The sequence below is a fragment of the Pithys albifrons genome, chromosome 4 (genome assembly GCF_047495875.1).
Source record: "Pithys albifrons albifrons isolate INPA30051 chromosome 4, PitAlb_v1, whole genome shotgun sequence".
Classification (NCBI taxonomy): domain Eukaryota; kingdom Metazoa; phylum Chordata; class Aves; order Passeriformes; family Thamnophilidae; genus Pithys; species Pithys albifrons.
In genome coordinates this window covers 31,031,708-31,051,625 of record NC_092461.1, presented here as the reverse complement: position 1 = coordinate 31,051,625, position 19,918 = coordinate 31,031,708, and the positions used below count along the sequence as shown (strand labels likewise).

General features: G+C 47.6%; 3 protein-coding genes across 16 annotated transcripts in view; 1 reads left to right on the top strand and 2 right to left on the bottom strand.

The window, feature by feature from the left end:
* AGO2 (argonaute RISC catalytic component 2) overlaps window positions 1-2,361 on the bottom strand; it is a 54,726-nt gene extending 52,365 nt beyond the window's left edge. For both annotated transcript variants that reach the window (XM_071553781.1, XM_071553782.1), the window contains exon 1: window positions 2,133-2,361. In XM_071553781.1, coding sequence (XP_071409882.1) covers window positions 2,133-2,163 — 31 coding nt within the window. In that variant the 5' untranslated portion in view covers window positions 2,164-2,361. The remainder of the gene's footprint in view (window positions 1-2,132) is intronic.
* A 6,142-nt stretch (window positions 2,362-8,503) lies between these two features.
* RPLP1 (ribosomal protein lateral stalk subunit P1) lies at window positions 8,504-9,797 on the top strand. The gene is made up of 4 exons (XM_071553780.1): window positions 8,504-8,685; window positions 8,775-8,849; window positions 8,955-9,072; window positions 9,676-9,797. Exons 1-4 carry the CDS (start codon window positions 8,614-8,616, stop codon window positions 9,753-9,755), a joined length of 345 nt encoding a protein of 114 aa, XP_071409881.1. The 5' UTR covers window positions 8,504-8,613; the 3' UTR covers window positions 9,756-9,797.
* Window positions 9,798-10,964: 1,167 nt separating this feature from the next.
* Window positions 10,965-19,918, bottom strand: part of PTK2 (protein tyrosine kinase 2) — a 186,268-nt gene continuing 177,314 nt past the window's right edge. For all 13 annotated transcript variants that reach the window (XM_071553777.1, XM_071553772.1, XM_071553775.1 and 10 more), the window contains 5 exons: window positions 17,985-18,024; window positions 17,248-17,354; window positions 13,568-13,723; window positions 13,040-13,120; window positions 10,965-12,197 (listed from right to left, as the gene is read on the bottom strand). In XM_071553777.1, coding sequence (XP_071409878.1) covers window positions 11,988-12,197; window positions 13,040-13,120; window positions 13,568-13,723; window positions 17,248-17,354; window positions 17,985-18,024 — 594 coding nt within the window. In that variant the 3' untranslated portion in view covers window positions 10,965-11,987. The remainder of the gene's footprint in view (window positions 12,198-13,039; window positions 13,121-13,567; window positions 13,724-17,247; window positions 17,355-17,984; window positions 18,025-19,918) is intronic.

Here is a 19,918-nt window from a genome sequence, read left to right as displayed (position 1 = left end):
GTTTGGCAGCAGGAGGTGGAAGGACAAAGAAGCTCGTGTGGATCAGGCACGTCCGGAGGAGGGAGCAGCGTCGGATCCGGGTCACAGCAGATACGGATGGAGCGTTTACCAGGACTCAAGGATGTGCTGACAGATGTGTAGAGGCTGGAGCTCTGGGGTGCTCGCGGCAGCTGCGGCTCAGTGCGGGGCTGTAAACCAACCACACCTCTGCTCTCTCCTCTGATTTCAGTGTAATTCTATTTTATAGGTGTCACACTAACGTGTGCACAGGGACTTTCCTGACTGCCCACAGGCCACATGCAGCCTTGAACACGACAGCAAAGCACCCTGACAGTCCCTGCTTCCTGGGCCACAGCACAGCCACACTCTCCTGCAAGCTCACAGATGCCCCGCCGTGTGATCTGGAGAGCAGCAGGAAGCTGGCTGGGCTGCTGGAAGCCGCTGTGCTGCTGCCGAGCCTCTCCGTGGGTGATTTCACAGGAAGGAAACAGAGTCTCACCATGGGGAGAACAACTCACAGCTCCCAGCCCGGCACAGGCACCGCCACTGCCCGGCCCTGGGCACGGGGAAAGGGCTGAGCCACACAGATAAACTCGGAAGTAAACAAGGCATGAGATGAGCTTGGCTGGAGGGAGCAGAACAGCAGGAGCCTGAGACACACACCACTAACAACACACAGCAACCCTGAATTTGGGGAAAGCTGTTCTACCAAGAGCCTGAGGCTAAGAGAGGGTTGTTCTAGGAGGGGAACACATCCTTTCACATTGAACGCAGGTCCATGAAGGTAAACAGCAACTGGAACTAAGATCATTGCGAGGGAAAGGGAAAGTGGTAGGATTGGATAGAGAGTAAACAAAAGAAGGTAAAGAGACTCCCACACATAAAACTACTCTCAGTTCACACGCTATTATTTTTAATTATCTGTCTCTTTAAGTAGAATTTGGAACAAGGTGTATCACCAGGAGGTGAACACAACTGCCTCAGCAGCAACAGCACCATGAATACCTGTGAACTCAAAGTATACCTGTACCTGAGCAAGAGAACTCAGCACGAGAAGTCACCAAAGGATTACATCAACAGTTACACAGTTATTGGTACTGAAATGCGCAAATCATGTTACACGTGAGAGCTGAATCATGAACGTCCTTCTGGACACACGGACCTGTCTCCTTGCTGTGCCACTAAGAGTTTTTGTGCGCTGCAGAAAGAAAGAAAGCAGAAACAGAGGAGCTGTACTCCAAGAGGAAACCAATCATCCTGACTGTCTTTCTCGATTCTTGTCCCTTGTAGAGAACCAAATCAGATAAGAAAACCCAACAACAAGCCAGCACCTAACTGTGAATCCCCAGACATGAATGCTTTTGCAGAAGCAGCATCTGTAACAGGAGCAGAGTACAGGTCCTGTATTTCATTACGCTATTCTTTTCTAGATTATCCCTCTGAGGAAAGAGATTTAATATAACACCGTTGAGAACAGCAACATCAAATAAAGTTCCATTTATTCTGAAACTTTTACAAAGAAAACTGGCGCCGGTCACCCAAACACTGTAGTTTGTACGTAAGAATTCTCACCACAGAAACAGTCTAAAACATCGTCCCATGTGCACGAACTCGCACAGCATTACACCGTATTTCCCCTAAATGCTATTAAACACCTCTGAGTGAGTTGGTAACTCTGCTTTCCGCGTCCAGGTTTGCTGTGCCCCCGATTCCTGCGGGCAGCGCCCGGGGAGCCCATGGCAGCCCATCCCCTGCCGCGGCTCCCGACATGTGGCCGCGCTTCCCCCGCAGCGCACCCCGCGGCCGAACATGCGGCTGGCCCCGAATCCCGGAATGGAGCGGCGGGGACGGCACGGGCTCCCCGCCCGGCGGCCCCGCGGCTCGGCAGGGAAGGCAGAGGGGGCAGGGAAGGCGACCCTCCCCTCGGAGGGGCCTCCGGACACGCGGCCGCCCTGGCCTGCCCTGCCCTGCCCGCGGTGGCGGCAGCACCCTGACCCTCCCTCCTCCCGCGGCCGCGGCTCCAGCCAGGCCCGAGCCGGGGCGGGAGGCGCTGCCGGGGCTCCCGCGGGCACGGGCCGGGAAAGCGGCGCCAGGGGAGCGGGGCAGGGACGCAGAGCCGCCCGCAACCTCACCGGGTCCGGCGGAGGGGGCTCCCGGGTACATGTCTCCGTGCGCGGCGGCGGCGGCTCCAGGGGAGGGCACGGGCAGGGAGCGAGCCCGAGCCCCGGCTACGCTGTCGGGGAAGGGGAGGAGGAGGAGGAAGGAGAGGGGAGGGGGAGGAAAAGAAAAGGGGGAAGGATAAAAAAAAAAAGAAAAGAAAGAGGGAAGAGGAGGAGGAGGAGGGCCGGGAATCCAGGTTACTCGGCGGCACTGGGGAGCGGGGCGGGCGCGGGGCGGAGCCGGCGGTCACGGGGAAGGCGCGCCCGCCCCCGGCCCGCGGGCGGGAACGGCACTGAGCGGCGGCGGCGGGCGGATGGACGGACAGGGTGGGAAACCGAGTCCAGCCTGTCACCGGAGACCACCAAAGTCAACCAGACCACGGCACCGAGTGCCACATCCAGCCCCTCCGTAAACACCGACTCCGCCGCCCCCCTAGGCAGCCCCTTCCAATGTTTCATCACCCTTTCTGTGAAGAATTTCTTCCTCGTGTCCAACCTAAACCTCCCCTGGCGCAGCTTAGAGACGGTGTCCTCTCGTTCTGTCGCTTTCAATGAGCCCTTGGAAAATGACTGTGTGCCTCCAGCTCTCTCCACTCCCTCTCCTTGTTACACGTGTTTAAAAGGCATGCTGGAACAATACCGGTATTACACATGATGCTGGGTCTGGAATGCTCTGTTTACTTCAAATTTGGATTTGATTCTCTTCCTCCTGTAGCTGTGAAAACCTCGGGTCACGTCATGGATCTCACACCTCCATAGCACATCCACTTTCAGTAGTATCCATGGAGCCCAGCCGTGGGGAGGTCACCTCACTGTCCTGTACAACCAGACGATGTCTGGCAGTACGTCTGTGAAGGTTAGTACAGGGGAATACCAACCAGCAGGGATGTGCAAGAGGCAGAGTATTGGTCAGTATGGTGCACTGAGACCCTGGAGGGATCTAAAACGTGGGTGTGGGACTTGTGGACATGGTTTAGTACTGGCAGTGCTGGGATAATGGTTGGACTGGATGATCTTCAAGGTCTTGTTCAACTTAACTGATTCTATGATTCTCTATCAGTGATGATGATTCCTACAAGAACTGTCATCCTTTTGTAATCATCTCATTGGTACCTCTTCCTTTCAGGAGAAGAAAGGAGAAAAAAAATTATTAAACCTAGTAAGGAGGCAAAGAGCAGGTTAATGATGCCCCCTTCCACCACAAGGAGTTCTCTACAGAGTTACAGCAGAGCAGCCACGATCCATCCTTCAGTCACCTCCTCTACATCGATATGGAAGCTGTTAAAACATTCATACACTTCTCATCCCAGAACAGTCAAGCCCCTTCAAATTCAGTGAGTTCCTTCACTTAATATTATCTGCCAAAAAAGAGGCAAAGATACTGCTTGTATGGTTCACAAACCAATTAATATCCTCCTTCATCAGTTCATACTTGAGGTGATAACCAAAAATCTCACTGTTCCAAAGTGTTTACTCTTATGGGTCATACTTGTAGCTATCTAAGGGCAGCTATTACCAGCTCAGCTTTCACTTCCAGTGAACTGTTCCTGAAACCATTGTCACCACCAGAGTTTCCACTGGAGTGATTTTGGATTTGTCTCCATTCCAAGCTTCTCAAGTTGCTGGAAAGTAAAGATTTACCCGTAACTATAAACAAATAAAGACACAATGATGGGTCAGCTTTAGTTTTGAAGTAAAACCAGGCAGCTCTAGTAAAAAGATAAACAAGGTAGCTGGCAAAGGGGTTGCTGTTTTCGTCTCTGTGAGGAGCTGGGTAACATTTTTTCACAACCACACAAAAATCAAGAGCCAGAAGAGAGTTATCTGAGGCAAATTTGGCTTTTCTGCTGAGGTTACAGGAGGAAAACATGCAGTCCCTGTAACAACATCTAATTTTTTTATACTTTATTTAAATCAATCTCTTCAATCTAGTTAGGAATATAACTTTCCCTATGATTACACATACTATCATGCCTATTAAACCTGCATTTAAGAAAAAAAAGAGAATAAAAATACACTGACAGATTTCTAGACATGTCCACTTGAGTGATTTGGTCACCTTGACGAGCAGCACTAACACTGGAGCTGAAAGTACATAGTAGTACTCTGGTAGCAGTTTGAAAATACCAAGCTAGCAAGCAACAGAAGACAGGTGAAATATAAAGGGAGGTTTTACAAAACACTCAACATGTCCCACACTTCTCTCCAGCTCCACAGGATACTCTGCAATTGATCTCAGAAGTTCCCTGAAAAAATAGAGATCCTGAAAAGAGCAATTCATACCTTGAACATCCCAGAGTGCAGTATACTTGTATTGATTTAAAGCTGATTCCTGTGGATTTAGCACTCCATAATCAAAAGGGCTTATCCCTGTTCATCCAGGACTGCAGAACTGCACAGTTAAATGAGTTAAATGGTTTTATTTAAGCACTCTTTTCTCACCTACAAGTGCTGCTGTTCCTGCAGGCCTATTTTCATGGTACTGAGCACTTCCAGCAGCACTTTGCATCTCTCTTTACAGCTCTCTTCTACCTCTGCTCACACACTCATTGTGGGCCACATCACTTGCTTTATTTCTAATGCTTTCTGTCATGACAACTGATGTTTTGGAGCCCACTGAAACCTAATTATGTCTTACTGGGCAATTTCACCCAAAAAAAGGCCTCGGTTCTTGAAAAGGTTTGGTCTGAAAGAGACATTTGAAATCTCTGTAACAGCATTCTTTTATACATGTCCTTTATATGCTTTACTAACCTTTACATGGTAGTATAAGAACAGCTGATTAAACTCTTAAAATTAGGTTTCTCTAAAGAAAAAATTGAGTGGCTGTTGGACACGATACCCATCCTGACTGCTGTATTCCAAATCTTTAGTTTTTGAAAAAAGTGAGCATGTTCTAATCATCTTGGAAGCAAAGATGGTATTGTGGAGCAGCTTTTAAAATTCATTTATAGCAGCAGCAACAATCTGGGGAAAATACTTTATATATAAATAGGCTAACGGCAAATTATAACACTTTTCTTTCAATGAGAAAACATACATTGATCTTCATAAGTAACAACTCTTCCCTTTTAAAACTAAATTACTTTAAAAACCCCAGAGGTTTTTAAATGTCTTGCAGTGATTGCTTAAAATGAGACAGTGGCAAAAATTTTTGTTCAAAGTGGAAAGACGTGAATTTTATTGTCGACTTGGAGGGGATTCAAGCTCATGTTTTCACCTCTCAGATGGCCTAACTTTTAAGATGTTATCCATTAGGCCTGTCATGTATTCTGTGTTGTGCTTTGCATAAGAATTTAAAATCAGGACAAGAGTAAAGAAGACCATGGCTCTGTGCTCTGATGTGTTCATACAGTTACAAAGACTTTGAGGGGGCTGCTCCTCTACTCAAAGAGTGTTTTGTTATTTTAGCAATTAATGATTTAATCACAATTAATCCACAGTAGGGTGGACCAAAACCTAATTTTTTCTTTCTACAATAAGATAACTGTTCCAACTACTAAGCTACAAAGTCACATTTGATCTCTTTCGTCAAAGGAATTACAATACTTATTCTTTAAAAAAAAGGTGTTTATTATTATTAGATTAATAATTTCAGTTTACTCAAAAAGACAAGGGCAGTTAAATGCCTCCCTGACATCCGATCCCATCAGATCTCGGAAGCTAAGCAGGGTCAGCCCCGGATTAGTACTTGGATGGGAGACCTCCTGGGAAATGCCGGGTGCTGTAGGTTCTAGTCCTGAGGACTTCACTGGCACTGTCCAAGCTCACTCGGCCATGGCAGATGAACCTCAGGACTTAAACGGTGGGGCCAGTTCTGCGCACGCTGTGCCTCACCTAAAATCCACTGCGCAGGCTGGAAGGGCACACCCACGTGGGGACAGCCCTTCCCAAATCTTCGTTCGCGAAGCCGAGCCACACACACACACCCTCAAAAAGACAACTTTTCCACGAGATCAGGGCCAACAATAGGACAATTAAAGGCTATGAAAAAGATGCAGCACCACCTACTGGGGATGTGTTACAAATGCTGATTATTGCAATTTTAAGTAGTATCAGAGAGTTGTTCTCTGTTGAACTGACCTTGTTGTAAGGAAGCAAAACCAAAAAACCCACCCAAGGAGAAAAGGAGTTTCCAAAAACAAATATAAAGAAAGCAAATACTGTACCTGAGGCTGTTCATCAAAAAAATTCAGGAAAACAACTGAAAAGTCTGTAGTTCTTTTATCAAACTCTAAATCCCACCATGTCCCTCAGTGTCACATCTACATGTCTTTTAAATACTTCCAGGCTTGTTGACTCAATCATTCCTTGGGCAGCCTGTTCCAATGCCTGACAATCCTTTCTATGGACAAATTTTTCCTGATATCCAACCTAAACCTCCCCTGGACAACTTGAGGCCATTTCCTCTTGTCCTGTTGTTTGTTACTTGGGAGAAAAGACCAACCCCTTGTTGGCTACAACCTCTTTTCCAGGTGGCTCCTTCCCCAGCTTTATCACTCTTCTTTATCCTAAACCTCAGCACTCTGGAAATAACTCTCTACCATGGAATTGTTAAATACGCAGAAGCATGCAATTTGTTTTAAGCTCTCATCTATTTGGTACAGAGTCACCCAGAATGGAGACTGTTCTGCTCCAAAAGGATGACAATGTGTTAGATGGTACAAAGTACAGACAGTTACAGGACCAGAGGTGGAAAGCACATCCTAATGCAAATTTCCAGACCCTTGCAATTAAGCTTTATTAACCAGCAATCCTGATGGGACACAGAGGCTTCAAAAAGATTGGGAAGAAGCAAAACTGGAGGTTCTTTTGCTTCCTTACTATACAGTGATTTGTTTTCCTCAGAACTTTATTTTGAGCCTCTCCAGAGCAGCTTTATCAGTGTCACTCTGCAGACGCAGCAAGACAGCCATGAAGGAGGGATGCAGCCAAATCTCATTTAATTAGCATCTCTGCCAACCAAAGCCTAAGCTTATGGGAATGGCACATTTAAATTTTAGGTCTTCATATTTTATTTTGTAACAACGCATCAGCATTTCTAATAATTTTTAGATTAAGGACTGTTGTATCAGAACCATACCTTTAATTTTGTCGCTTGTTTGCACACTCGCCAGCATCATTGGCAAGTTTGGTTGATTGAAAGGGAATCTTATTTCCATGTTGGTGTTTTGCAGTCAGATCATCGCAGGGAACATCAGCACAGCTCTGAGGGCTTTTGCACAGGAGGCTTTGGCAACACTGGAGTGAGGGACAGACAAGGCAGGTTCATGCAAGTCATCTGTGGAACCCCATCCCCAAACACCCAACGACGACATGGGGGGATCCAGGATATTACAGACCCGTGGAAAGATGCATTTATTTCCTACTTTGAGTTAGGTATTAAAATGTAGACGATTGCCCTGTGCCTTGAATAGGAAATTTGAGTAAATGCTTAAATTCAGAGTTGGTGACCCCATTTAATAGGGTTAAGCACGCACTGCAAGGCTCTGCATTTATCATCTCCATCAGTGAGTAGTGTCAGAACTTCCTTTAGTGAAATTCTGAGTTGTTTCTGATCATGATGGATACAAAAGGCCAAGTCTTTCCTGCCTCCCCCAGTTTTCACCTGGTCTAAAAAACCCTCAGATTTTTATGAGGGACCATCACAACAGCAGAGTGTTGGATACGCTTTGGTAGTGATGGAACATTGTCATTTTAGGATTCTACGCTTTCAAGCTTTTTCCCATTTCTCAAATAATTTCGCTCTACCTTATATTTGAAAGCTTGACTCCAAAACTGAGGGCGCCTGAGTTGCTCAGGCAGGACCTGCCCTTGATGAAGGGCTGTCCCAAATCACCTCCCTGCCCTCCAGTTTCCCCACCGAAGGAGTTTTCCAGCCTTGGCACCGCAGTGCCCATGCCCGGAGGGATTTACAGCCGTGTGGATGCGGCCCTGGGGGACACGGGCGGACTGCGAGGACGCGGGGATCAGGGAGAATTATCCCTGCGTGTTGGATGTTGAGGAAGGGACTCGCTGTCTCTGAGGGAAGGAAGGACTCCCTGGCTGTGAGGGAACGAAGGACTCGCTGCCTGTGAGGGAACTAAATCGCAGCAGGTGATTACTGCCATGTATACAGCCGCTGACTGCCTGTGAGGGAAGGAAGGACTCGCTGCCTGTGGGGAAGAAAGGACTCGCTGTCTGTGAGGAAGGGAAGGACTCGCTGCCTGTGAAGGAGTGAACTGCAGGTGACGCCCGCTCCCCACACAGCCGAGGGGAGGAGGCGGAGGAGAGGGAGGCGGGCCCGCCATGCGCAGTGTGTCCGGCGAGTGACGTCACCTATGACGCGGCATCACCGCCATTATAAAGGCGCGCCAGAGGCCGCGCCTCCTTTCGCTCCGCGGCGGCCCAAGGTGCTGAGTCCTTCTCACGAAGCTAAGGCCGACCCACCCGGCGACCAGCACCGCGCCCCGCCATGGCCTCCGTGTCCGAGCTCGCCTGCATCTACTCCGCCCTCATCCTGCACGACGACGAGGTCACCGTGACGGTGAGTGCGGCCGCACAAGATGGCGGCGGCCGCGCGGCATGGCCGGCCCAGGGGCCGGACGCGCCCTCACCGCCGCTCTCTCCTTGCAGGAGGACAAGATCAATGCGCTCATCAAGGCGGCCGGAGTGAACGTGGAGCCCTTCTGGCCGGGGCTGTTCGCCAAGGTGAGCGAGCGGGGCCGCGGGCCGGGCGGGGTCGGCGTGTGGGGTTCTCACACACACACACACACGTGGTAACGAGGCCGCGCTGCCGCTGTTTGCTCCCCGCAGGCGCTGGCGAACATCGACATCGGGAGCCTGATCTGTAACGTGGGCGCGGGCGGCGGAGGCGCCCCCGCTGCTGCCGCTCCCGCCGGAGGGGCCGCACCCGCCGGAGGGGCCGCCCCCGGTGAGTGGGGCCGGGGGTGGGATCGGGGTCCGTGGGGCGGGACTGAAAGGTCAGCTAGTCCTGTATTGAATGGTTTGGGTTGGGAAGGACCGTAAAGGTCCTGTAGTTTCAGCCCTCCCTGCCCTGGGCAGGGACAGCTCCGCTGGAACAGGCCGCTCAGAGCCCATCCAGCCTGGCCTTGGACACTTCCAGGGATGGGGCATCTACAGCGCTGCAAGGACCAGCTGCAGATGCTGTTTTAGTGTGGTTTGTGCCTCATGGTCTGTGTGTGAGTGTTCTAGAGCAAAGCACCCTCCCCCTTAGAAAGGCCGGCCTTGCTCATCGAGTCAGTGTTACAGCATTAGTGTCACCTCAGAGTTGAGGCTGATTTGTCTCTATGTCATCAGGATCTCCTCTAAAGTTTTTCAGGTTTGATAAAAATTATTTTTGAAGGCACAAACCCCCTTTTCTAATGGTGCAAACATGAGTCTCCAGGCCTTCCTGGCTTGGCTTTTTAGGACTGCTCAGGTTTTGCTTCCTGATGTATATGAAGCCTTTAGTAGCAAGGGACACTTAAAAGCTCATAAAATGAACATAAAATCTGACTCCTTTCTCTTTTTCTAGCTGAGGAGAAGAAAGAAGAGGAAAAGAAAGAAGAGTCAGAGGAATCTGATGATGACATGGGCTTTGGTCTTTTTGACTAATTAAGTTTTGTACCTGCCTGTAATAAAGAATATCTACTTGTAGTCTTGTCTCTCACGTGGATAGATGTGAAGGGGAGCAGGTGGAGAATGACAGTGTTACCTAAGCTGGTCCAAAAACTGTGTTTGTGCATTAATCTGGGGCTTTACAACTTGGCTTGTCAGATTTTGTACTCCACAAGTACAGTTAAGGCTCCTAATTGCACCACAGCCTATGGACAGAGGTGGTAATGAAATCCCACTGAGCATGGGCTGAGAACAGCCTGGAGCTGCAGGATGTGGTCAGGTTTAATAGAAGTGCTGAGTTGGTTGGTGCTGCAACATGCCCAGTTCAGACTCTACCAACCGTGCAGCTCATGCTGGGAACATGCAGGGGGCACAGATGGGGCACAGCAGGGATCTGGTGCACTCACAGCGTGGGAAGAAGCTGCAATTCTCAAAAGGCTGAGGTTGTGCAAGGTGTAGAATTTTTTTGCCCTTCCAGAAAAAAAAGTCTGAAAACTGCTTTGAAGGGTGAGTGTGGGAGATGATGTTAACATGGCATACGAAAGGAGCAACTTAAAAAGTACGTATTTTCTAAAATAACCTGAGCAGGACTTTGGCAGAGCAACTGAACAAGTTAAGGGCTGTGTTTCAAATGTGTATTTCAAAGTATTACCTGAACATCCTGCAATGCTTAATTATCATTTATGTAAGAAGGGCTCCAGAGTTGTTAGACAAGGGTTGTTCCACATGTAAACCAAACACTGTCTCTGCACTGTCCCATCTTCTGGAACCAGTTTTGGGGGAAGTTCATTTATTTTAAAAGACACCAGGCACCCATGGAAGAATTTGATCCCTGTGCTGCTGCTGAGCACTCAACTGACTTTCCAAATGAGCTCCTGCAAACCCTCCACTGTTACACTGCCCAGCCCCTTTTTCAAGTAACCTCCCCCAGGAAAATTCATTTTAAAAAGTCTGAAGGACTTTCCAATTAATTACAAGTCAACTTACGTGGGTGGTAACACTGACTTGTTCTGTGCTGAAGGAAAAACTTTCTCCAAAGAACTCCTAAATCCTGGATTTCCTCCTTCAGTGCTTATTTTCTATAGCTCAAGTCCTGTATATATGAATTCTTAAAAGCTTGTGGATTAGGATGGGGGAAAACTCCAAGCAGAGAAAATCCTCAGTGATTTCTTCTGCAGTGCATGCATACAAAATAACACAGTCAGGTTCACTGGTAACACCTTTTTAATAGGTCAAAGTAACTGTACAGTTCATTATATTCTTCCTGAGAATAATTTATATCCCTCAACAGCAAAAAGGGAGTGTGGTTTTTATTTCAACAGAACAGATGGCGTAACTGGAAAACCAAGGAAAATCTAATTACACTGCTCTACTGTAACTCCTCCCAAGCAAGATAGACAAAACGATGGGTTAGTTAACTACAGTGGGTTTAAAATAGTCATCATGGCTTTAATCTGTCTTCATAAATTATATAAAAATGGGGGACATGGATGGTTACAGAACTCTAAATGCAGCTCTGAGTTGCTCTGGTACAAAGCAGCATTTTCACTTCCAAGGAAAACAACATTGCTACAAAAGAACTGGCACGTTATCCTGGTGAAAAAGACGAGTGTTCAGTTGTGTCCTACAGCTAGTTCCAAACAAATGCTTCACACAGTCACGTAAAAGAAAAAGGCAGGAAGATGAAGAGGGCTTTAGTTTGTCTTGAAATGACTGAAGTCTTGAAAATATAGCTTTTTATTATTTCTCTGTAAATCGTGATTAGCATATTGCGACATAAGTGTTCTAATAAAAAAAAATTCCAGTCTGGATAGTTCATATACTGTGGGCAAGAATTCTCAGCCCTGAGGTTTCCCCGAATTCTTCACTTCACAATATCTTTCTCCAATCTGCTGCTCCAACAGTTTCGGCTCCGAGACCGTGACCCTTGTGGCAGCTCCATGCGATGGTGTCAAGGGCCCTGTGCTCCGTGGCCGAGTTCCCGAGGACTCCTGTACAAACCATCTGTGACAATGCCACTTCTGAATCCCAGACCAGCTTGGCTTTATGATAAAGACGTGGTTAAACTGCTGCAGCAGTGAGAGAACCAGCTGCGGCGGGTCAGGTCTGCTGCAGCGAGAGGCGCTGGAAGGCCAGGACTGCACTGGGTTAATCCTCACTGCTGGTGGAAGTGAAGAACATCCTGTCGCAAGCAGAATTCTGAGACTGATGTCACTCTTCCCTCCGCGCTTAGTGCGGTCTGGACTGGCTGATTTTCAGTCTGGCTTGATCAATAACATCCAGCAGGTTTTTGGCATCCACAGCCAGAGCGTGAGCAGCTGTCAGCATCTGCTTCTTGTACTCCTGCTGCAGGCTGGTCATCACGTACTGCTGAGCCAGCTTCATCTTGTTGATGAGCTCGGCCAGGTCCGAGTTCAGCAGCTTCTGTGCCATCTCGATCTGCAACAAGACAGTTCTGTCAGCGGTGGAGGTGTCTGGAGCTCTGCACTCACAGCCACACCCCAAAGACACAGCCCCTGCCTGACATCCCTCACTGAAGCTGCTCCACGTGGAGCAGCAGATGGAATTTGGCACCTGCTGCTGAACACCAGGTGGAGATCAGGAGCAGCCCTGAGAGCTGCTGAGCCACCTGCTGTTAAACAGCACCAAGACCCAAGCAGTGGATTTAACCCACAGCTTGGCACTAACACCTTGCTATGGGTTTCCAGGTCCCTGTTACCATCACTCTTTATATTACTAAAGCAGCTCTGTAATCATTAAAGTAGCTCTAAATAAAACAACCAGTCAAGAAGCTTTGTTTAACCACATGGCTGAGTCAGGATGATTCTCTGAGACTGCACTTAAAGAACCATTCTCTATCTCATTGTTCCACTTATTCCAAGATTTTACAAGAAAAGTCTTCTGCTCATGAATTCATTGAAAGCCCTCAGTCACTTCTCAGAACTACGTAACTACAGAAACCTTCCAGCTGCACCAACCTCTGCTCAATTACCTGTTCAATGAGTTTGAATTAACCCCCAGAGGGTTTCCTTGCATGGGAATACTGGGGTTTATGTCACCTTTCTTATTCCATCCCATTTGAGCATCCTCACTAATACCAAGCCTGTGTCCATGCAGCAATTTACTAAAATTTATTTAGTGTAGACTTACAATCCAGGAGCTCAGCCTGCTCAGTGAACCAAAGCGTGTGCCTGTGCCAAGAAGGGAGCACCAGCACCATCCCAATGGCTGAGGCTGTGGAAAGGCAAAGGCTGAGCTCAGGTGAGCAGAGCAACACATACCTCTCTGTGGGTGCTTGGAGGAAGCACTGGGAGGGTCTCATCTACAGTTGCCAGTAAAGTTCTTAGTGCCAAACCAACTTCCTAAGAAAAAGAAAATAAACTTTCAAGACTTAGATGAATAGATCAGAGAACTGTAGGAACGCAAGAGGCAGCAGATAGACTTAGTTCCTTCCTTATCTGGGTAAAATGGCAGTTAGAACATGGCTGAGACATTTCAAAATCCCACCAGGAATTGTGTGTTTCACCATCCAAACAACCGTTAATAAAAAGTTTTTCTTGGAAAAGTCAAACTGTGGAGAAGACAGTGCACAACTCACCCCCCTGGATAAGCACAGGCAACTTGGGGAATAAAGCCTGTTGTGCATAATACTGGGAACAGGTCTCAAAGCTCCAGCCTCTGACCAAAGTCAACCCCCCACAGACATACAAAGCCTTTCCATTTCCAGCCTCCCAGAAGTGTCTCCTATGCCACTTGAGGACCTGGACCAGGCAAGAAACAACCCCCAGTTTCAGGCATTGCCTCCATACCTTCACCATGGGCACGTACTCCTCGGGCGGCGCTGGCTGGATCTTACTGGACATCTCTATGACAGCCTTCACCAGCCCCGTGACGTTCTCGTAGACTTTGTCATTGGAGCGGTCCAGGTTGGCCGTGGGAGGAGGGCTGATCTCCTGCGGCTGGATCTGCAAGCAGAGGGTGGTTGCTGAACCTCCTGTCCCCAGCAGATGGGGCTCAGCAACTTCCCAACCTCTGCAGCCCGCTGGGAAGGGCTCACATTCCTTGTATTCCCAACAGCCCCCCTGCCCAGCCCCACTGGTGCCCTGTCCTGGCTGAGCTCACTCGCTCCAGGATCTGAAGGAAGCTCCTTTTAGTTCTTCTGACTGAACTTGGTCTGTGAAATGACACCAGGCACTTTTTACCTGAAGAGCTTCCCATGTAACTCCCTCAACAGAGAGAGAATAATTTGAGGAATGAGGAGTACCAAGTACTTGATGTGTCCAAGTGGTTGAACACAACAGGTAACAGGTCCCTCATTCCAGGAGCTTTTCTTGTGCTCCAAAGCAACTGTGTGTCAGAACACACAGTAACACAGTGATACAGTAAAGGGACAACTGGAATGAGAAGATCTTTGAGGTCTCTTTGGACCCAAACCATTTCATGATTCTATGACATTGTTCTTTTGTTAGTAAAAATCCACAGCAGGTTAACAAAAATGGTGTCACCAGTACAGGTGGGAAACATGGAATGCTTTTAGACAGTTGATTTCCAATAGATCAGACAAAAGTAGTAAGTTAAAAATCCTGTCATCCTTACTCATGCAAAACAAGTCAAGTCTGTCTGGGGTTAAATTCAAGACAGACTGAAATAAACTGAAATAATCCTGGGTCAGAAATGAAAGAAAATTTGTAAACTTCTGTAAGGTCCTCAGTATCTCTGAACTGTGAAACCACAGGGATCCCAGTTTCCTGCAGCTACTCCCTGCTATGGGATGCCCAAGGAACCACTCAGTGGAAGCAGAAGATTAAAACCTGCTGGTTTCCTACTGGTCACAGGGTGGCTGCCCACTGTGAGCTGGCTTGTGGGGTTCCAGCCCCCCACACCAGGTCACTGCTGGTTCTCAGGACTGGTCCGAGCTCCAGAGACTGGAAGCACCTGAGATACTGCCCTCAGGAAACTATGAAATACTTGGATGAGACTTTTTCCAAGGAAGGAAAGCAGGATTTAGCAAGTGGTGATTCCATTTTGTAGCACTTCATTAAGTGGGTACCGACAGCTATTAGAGATTCACTCTAGAGCATTGATCAGAAAAGTACTTCAGGAAAGGGAAGACTGTAATCAGCTCAATCAGCAGGGAAAGGCTGTGATTGGAATCAGTTTCAGCAATCGAGAAGTTAAAGAGTCATTTGGCAAAGTCACATGCAAAGACATTTTGGAAAAGGGCACATACACACACGCTCACGCACTGCTTACCCTCCATGGCTATGGTTGAGCAGAATGTGGGGGAAGGTTAAAGGTAAATTTACCAAAAGAAGGGAAAAAAAGAAAAACAATATTAATAAAACTCAGCAGGGGAAAAAAACCAAACCAAACCAAACCCAAAACACGTGTAGCAATAAAAGACCAGTTAAAAAGCCTGCAATGAAAAGGCATCCTCACCAGTGCCAGCAGTCATTGTGTTAGCTCTCAGTGTGTGTGTTACAGAAGGGCTGCTCTCACCCCTGGGGCAGTGCAGGGTTGGCCATGCACCCACGTGTCCTTCTACCTGGCACATGGCAGGAGATCATGCAAAGCTGAACAGGAGCAAGCCAGTCTGGTGAGCAGCAGAGGGGTGAGTGGAGCAGAGCGCACGGGCAACGGTGGGGAACAACCTGCCCTGGGAATGCTGGTCCCGCTACACAAACAATCCATCACTCCAGGGATTTAAGAAAATGTTGTATCCGTATTTCTGGAATGTTTCTTTTGGTTTAGAGAAGTCAGGATAGGAAATACATGGTCATGTAACTGTGCAGCTCTTGTCTTCAATGACTAATCACAGTCAGGGTGAAGAACTACCAAGAACCCATTCTAGGTGATACCCAACTCATGGGATTCCAGGCCCTAACACCTTTCAAGACAATGCACACTGTATTTCTTAACAGTTGATTTCTCTTAGTTTATCCCCAACATCAGCACTTGTTGCTCTGCAGACTGGGAAGTTGTGAGTTTCCCTGTGGCAGTGGCTGACTCTGCCTCAGCCAGGAACACGGACCCACGTGCTCCCTGGAGCCTGCCCTGAAGGCTCCTAAGGACAAGCAGTGTCAATCCCCTCCATTTGTGTTCTGCAGAGAAGGGAGACTGAAACGGAGCCTGAACTGGGTGTACAGCAAAGGGAGTCTGAAATGAATCCCGGAAGCATCTTCGGTTTAGGACTGTAGCCATTAACAAATCTATACCAAAAAACAATGGGCTGTTCTCCTCATGGGACATAAAACAACCCAATTACAAGAAAATCTTAACAGAAAAAATCAAATCCACCCTTCTTTCCTACTCAGGAAGCTATTTAGTGTACAAATCTTGTTCACTTGTCATTACTGATGTCTTTGGCTGCTCAGGTTTAGTTTGTTGTCAAAAGAAAGTATTTCACAAAACATTTTTCGTGTTCCAATATCAGCATTTAGAAAGGACATTTTAGAGAAGCCAAGTTTAGTAACACATCTGTTATTACTTTTTGACATTTTCTGAGGCTTGGCAGCTCAAAAAGCACTGGCATCAGTTTATAATAAATAATCCTCCTCAAATTCACCACTGCTGCTGTTTACGCTGATTCCTACACATTCCAACAATCCCAGAACTAGAGCAGGAGTGAGACAGGCTGACAGTGCCTGGATCAATTTGTGCTGAACACACTGCTCTGATGGCAGATTTAGAATTTCATGCTTAGATGAACTGGGCTTTTTCTGTATTTTCTTAAAGCATCTAAAATGAGGGTCACTCATCCCAATGGCTGTGGCCCCCACAATGTGGATTCTCACTCTTCACTACAGGCTTGTTTCCTGAACATTAGAAGGATAACAGGAGTCCCCCAGGCAGGGAACAGTGCACCGAGAGGTGACTTTGGAAGTGCCTGACATCCTCAGAAGCAGTTCCATGGACACAGCTGCAGCAGGGGCAGCAGGCTGTTGTTCCACAGCAGCATCTCTGCTACCCAACTGCTGTACAGGTTTCAGTTTTGGCTTTATTGCCTATTTATGGACATGAAACAACACACACAAAGTAGAATCTCAATCCCAGGTCAGACAGCCCATTTCCTCTCTTCCTTGCTCCCCAGAGCTAGAAGGGTTTGAGGAGCTGCTGCAATAGCTTTTTGAGCACCACAGTTCAGACAGGGCTCTCCCCCGTGACCAAGGACAGGAGACTTTGGTGCCACTGTGTAACTGGGAATGCTGGGTCCATATGGGACATCTCATGCTTCTCAAACTAGCAATAAACTCACTTGGGCAAGGCTCTAGATGAGGAACATGCTAAATCAGAGCCATGGAGGACTCCAGCCTGCCAGTCCCTCCCACCTCCCTGCAGAGCCACGAGGGCGTGTCTGCCCCACCACAGCATTTACTGGGGATGTTTGGTTGCCTTTGCTTTCCAAAGTTTCTACTTCAGGAGCACCAACCCCCCCAGAGCAGCGATGCTGGACCTTCTGAGGGTGTTCAGGTGGCCCTGAGCCATGTACCTTGACGCCCTCGTTGTAGCTGTCCCCGGGGTTGTTGAGGCTGGCCAGGCTGCCCAGGTGCCCGGGCGCTCCGGGCCGCGGCGGCTTCTTTGGTGGCGCTGCGTGATCTGTGTGACAAGGACATGGCATTTGTAAGAGACCAACATGTCACATGTACCTGCACCACTCTGGTCTGTCCACGCCACACAGGCTGCACTTCTCCACTAGCAGGGAGATGGACATCCTTATGTGGCTGCCAGTAAATTCACTGTTTGCAAGAGCTGCACTTTATAAGAACTTTGTAAGACACTCTGAAATTCCCTATGTGGGGCAACTGCTACTGCTCCCAGCACACCTACCCCACCCCTCAGAGCCAACATGCTGTGAGTATCTGGGAAAACTGGACTTCTTCCTGGAAGGAATCCTGGGTGTGATTCACTTGAAACTGAAAGCCCCAACTTTAGGTGTCTACTTCTGTTTTACATGCCTGAACTCCACCCTAGGTGAAGCTCACACTGACTCAGTTTCCTCCAGACTCTTCCTGCCTGCTGATCTAAACACTTCCCTGGCTTTGCTGACTGAATGTCTGGGGCCTTGCACAGGGAATCTGAGCACACATTACACCAAACATACATGTGTAGAACCTCGGAATGAACCCACCCCTATATGGAAATACAGGCGTGAACCTTTGTCACTACTGCTGCTGGAAGACTTGTAATCAAGGATTCAAGATGACAGTGTATGAATTTACTGCTTACCTGGTTTACCTACAGGCTGATATATGTGCTGGTTACCAGCCTATAAAACAAAACAAACATTTCCAGTAGTTATTGCAGTGCTTACAGCTTCCATCAGCACTATCTCAAACTCTGAGAACAGCCAGTTCTCAGCACATTTCCCAACAGAGCTGGGATCTTCTCCTAGAACTTGGGTGGACAAAGGAAGTGTACAGACTCTGGAAGCAAAGACAGATGACAAGGACAGGTGACATCCCTACAGAGATGCTGTCACCACTGTAGAGATCGAGCATTTGTGCAAAGCTCAACTGCAGTTCCAGCTGGACAGCACAACAAAAGGGGCTTTTAAAAAAACCCAAAAGCTAAAGGAGAACAGAAACACGTTGGTCTGTTGCTCCAAGAGGTTGGCCATCCTCCCAAGAGGGACATTCAGTCACATCATTAACTTGGATTTGTGCTGCTAACCTAAATATTTCAAACCTGATAACCCTAGGGGAAAATAAAGGGGGCAAGAAAGGAAGGAGAGTAAAATCCCACTAAAACAATTCCTGCATTTTTACTTCCAGAAAATTGTGTACTGAAAGTATATGTGAAAAGAATGTGATCAGTCAGGAAATACTGAAACGTGTGTGGGAACTTCTCATTTGTATCACTGCCCGACCTCTCATCCTCTCAGTGAGATACTAGAGTTGACTCACAGCAGCATTAGGTATTTCCCTCTGCAGATGAAGTCAGAGATGTGTTCTGACTCTATTAAGAATGATAAAACTGCAACATCAAATTCTGGAACAAGAAGCGCAGTTATCACAAATTTGAATCTCCTTTAAAACTCACTTTGTGTTTTCTTCACACTCTTTCCAGTGGGCAGACAGGACTTCCCCTACAAACAGTTTGGGATCTGGAGGACTTGTGGCATGACCTCAAAATCTCCAGGGCATCTCAAAGCATCTTCAGGAGCAGCACAAACCCCAGCAATACTTCTCTTGCTCTTATATAAAGATGCAACAACATCCAAGGCATAACAGTAACAACTAATAGTCTTCTCCAATTTCATGGAAAAAATCTTAGGAGCTTCCAGACATGAATGTCTCCAGAGGCCACTCTGCAGTGTGTCAGGAATACACTCATTCATGACTGTGCTTTGGTTGCAAATGCAGGAAGAATCCCGAAATTCTTCAGCGGTGAAGAATTGCTGAAGGCAAAGTAGGAGTTTACAACTGCATCCCAAATGACCCAGGAGAGTGAATTTAAAATGTTCACTACTTTAAAGGTGACCCCTGTGGAAAAACAGTGGATGAAGCACCACCTTTGTGTCCCCAGCAGTCCCCAGACTAACCCCCCTTTCCACCAGCAGGATCCAGAGATTCCAACGGCAATTAAACAACCGGAGAGCTGGTTTGAGTTAAGCACACAGAAGTTAAGCCACTAAGAAAGAACACCCGAGCTGCAGCTGCTGTCTGGGAATAAAGGAATGGCTGTGGGATTTATTCCCATTGTTTCACAGAGGATCATTCACCCCAAGCAGATTTCTGGGTAACACAACAGCAACATTTACATTCCTTGTGAGAAAACCCTTCAGATATTTAAACAACTGCAGAAGTTACTTTAATCCTGCTTCCTGTTGACACAACTTGCAGAAAACAACCCACATGCTTAAGCAAAAGCCCCAGTCCTACAGCACATGACCACCTAAAAAATATTGCAACACATTTATGGAAACATTGTAGTATTTGTTTCAAGAACAGCTCCAAGGGGAAAAATAACCAAAGAACAAAAACTCAACAAAGTCCCCAAACTGCTGAAAGAACGAGTCTGCCAGGCTGCTGTTCCCACAGAAACAGAGCCTCCTGGAAAAGTTGTACAGCCATGCAATAGTGGAAACATTTAGCAAAAACTTTAGGTACTCTCCCACAACGTGCAGCACACGTTCTACCAGGAACTGGAGGAAAAGCTGG

What these genes read in the sequence shown, in the direction of transcription:
- RPLP1 (XM_071553780.1), top strand. Translation starts at nt 8,614, where the DNA reads ATGGCCTCCGTGTCCGAGCTCGCCTGCATCTACTCCGCCCTCATCCTG. An exon ending in ACGACGAGGTCACCGTGACG is followed by an intron (nt 8,686 to 8,774) that starts GTGAGTGCGGCC and finishes CTCTCCTTGCAG; the next exon opens with GAGGACAAGATCAATGCGCT. An exon ending in GGCCGGGGCTGTTCGCCAAG is followed by an intron (nt 8,850 to 8,954) that starts GTGAGCGAGCGG and finishes TGCTCCCCGCAG; the next exon opens with GCGCTGGCGAACATCGACAT.